The 1319-nt window shown below is 41.6% G+C and overlaps 1 protein-coding gene across 1 annotated transcript in view; it reads left to right on the top strand.

The window, feature by feature from the left end:
• Positions 1-1292, top strand: part of LOC103373218 (NACHT, LRR and PYD domains-containing protein 12-like) — a gene marked incomplete at its 3' end in the record, with an annotated part of 18148 nt that extends 16856 nt beyond the window's left edge. Inside the window, exons 8-9 of the mRNA XM_008303061.1 lie at positions 695-868; positions 1169-1292. Of these exons, the coding sequence (XP_008301283.1) occupies positions 695-868; positions 1169-1292 (298 nt within the window). The remainder of the gene's footprint in view (positions 1-694; positions 869-1168) is intronic.
• Positions 1293-1319: the final 27 nt, after the last annotated feature.

The raw sequence follows: 1319 nt of genomic DNA, 5'->3' as shown, positions 1-1319 counted from the left end.
GTATAATCTATACATAGAAGCTGAAAAAGTGTCGACGTCTCTGTTGAGCTGATGCACGCTTTTTTTTCTGAAATGATTGAATTCTTTCTAACAAATGTTTTTCTTCTCTGTTGCACCATAATTGCTGCATCATGACTGAAGTCGTTTTTGGTTCCCGTCGTTGGTCGGCTCCTGTCATTTGCTGCTACATTTTTAGAAAATGGCGACAGCAGCAGAGACCAATTTTGTTCATTGTAAACATTTCTGAACTCTGGAGGCTTCTAAAGTCTGAGAATACTAAAGATTATCCCAGAACAAAAAGGTAGTTTATACATAGCAGAGCTTTAATGGCAGACTACAGAAGCACAGTGGATGAGCTCCTGAAAAGAAAACACACAGGAGGCACCTTACTCTGCTTCACTAACACAATCTGCTGTTTCTATTGTCAGTAAGCATAACGAGTATAAAACAGTGACTGAAAGGCACCCAGTATGACCACTGGTTAACCAGCTGTCACTTCCAAGATGCTGCTCTGCAGTGAAATCCTCATATTAGAACCACAACATTGTCTGAAAAACTCCCCATGAGTTACGTGAGTTAAAAATGACTGCTGTGACTTCAGCCACGGGAACATAGATTTTAAAGCTACGACCAGAGTCAGAGAACAGTTAAGGTACTTTGTCTCTGAAACGTATCTGTTTTGTTCTGTGTTCAGACTGTGGGACTGCAGGTTGTCAGAGATCAGCTGTGATTCTCTGAACTCAGCTCTGAAGTCCAACCCCTCCCATCTGAAACATCTGGAGCTGAGTCTCAACCAGCTGAAGGATTCAGGAGTGAAGCATCTGTGTGGTTTTCTGGAGAATCCACACTGTAAACTGGAGACTCTGAGGTCAGTTCACTGTCTGTCTGTTACTGTTGGAGATCTTAAATGTTTAATGACAACTGAAGCTCATTTATGTTCAAACAGAACTTCCATCAATGAATCTGTCAATCTGCTGTGGTTCATATTTTCTTTGTGCTAAGGAGTCACATCTGGATACAGAATAACCTCAATGACAGAAGGACAAAGTCACTGCTGATTTTAGATAATCGTTGATGAGGACAAAGTCATGTTGATTTGCACATTCACAACCTGAACACATCTGATGGATCACCAACGATTTTATTGACATCATTATTCTTTATTCAGATTGGAGAACTGCAGGTTGTCAGAGATCAGCTGTGATTCTCTGAACTCAGCTCTGAAGTCCAACCCCTCCCATCTGAAACATCTGGAGCTGAGCTGCAACCAGCTACAGGATTCAGGAGTGAAGCATCTGTGTGGTTTTCTGGAGAATCCA

This window comes from Stegastes partitus, unplaced genomic scaffold (assembly GCF_000690725.1).
Source record: "Stegastes partitus isolate 25-593 unplaced genomic scaffold, Stegastes_partitus-1.0.2 Scaffold1928, whole genome shotgun sequence".
Taxonomy (NCBI): Eukaryota; Metazoa; Chordata; class Actinopteri; family Pomacentridae; genus Stegastes; species Stegastes partitus.
The sequence above is the reverse complement of the archived record's forward strand: the minus strand, read 5'-3'. Positions and strand labels throughout refer to the sequence as shown.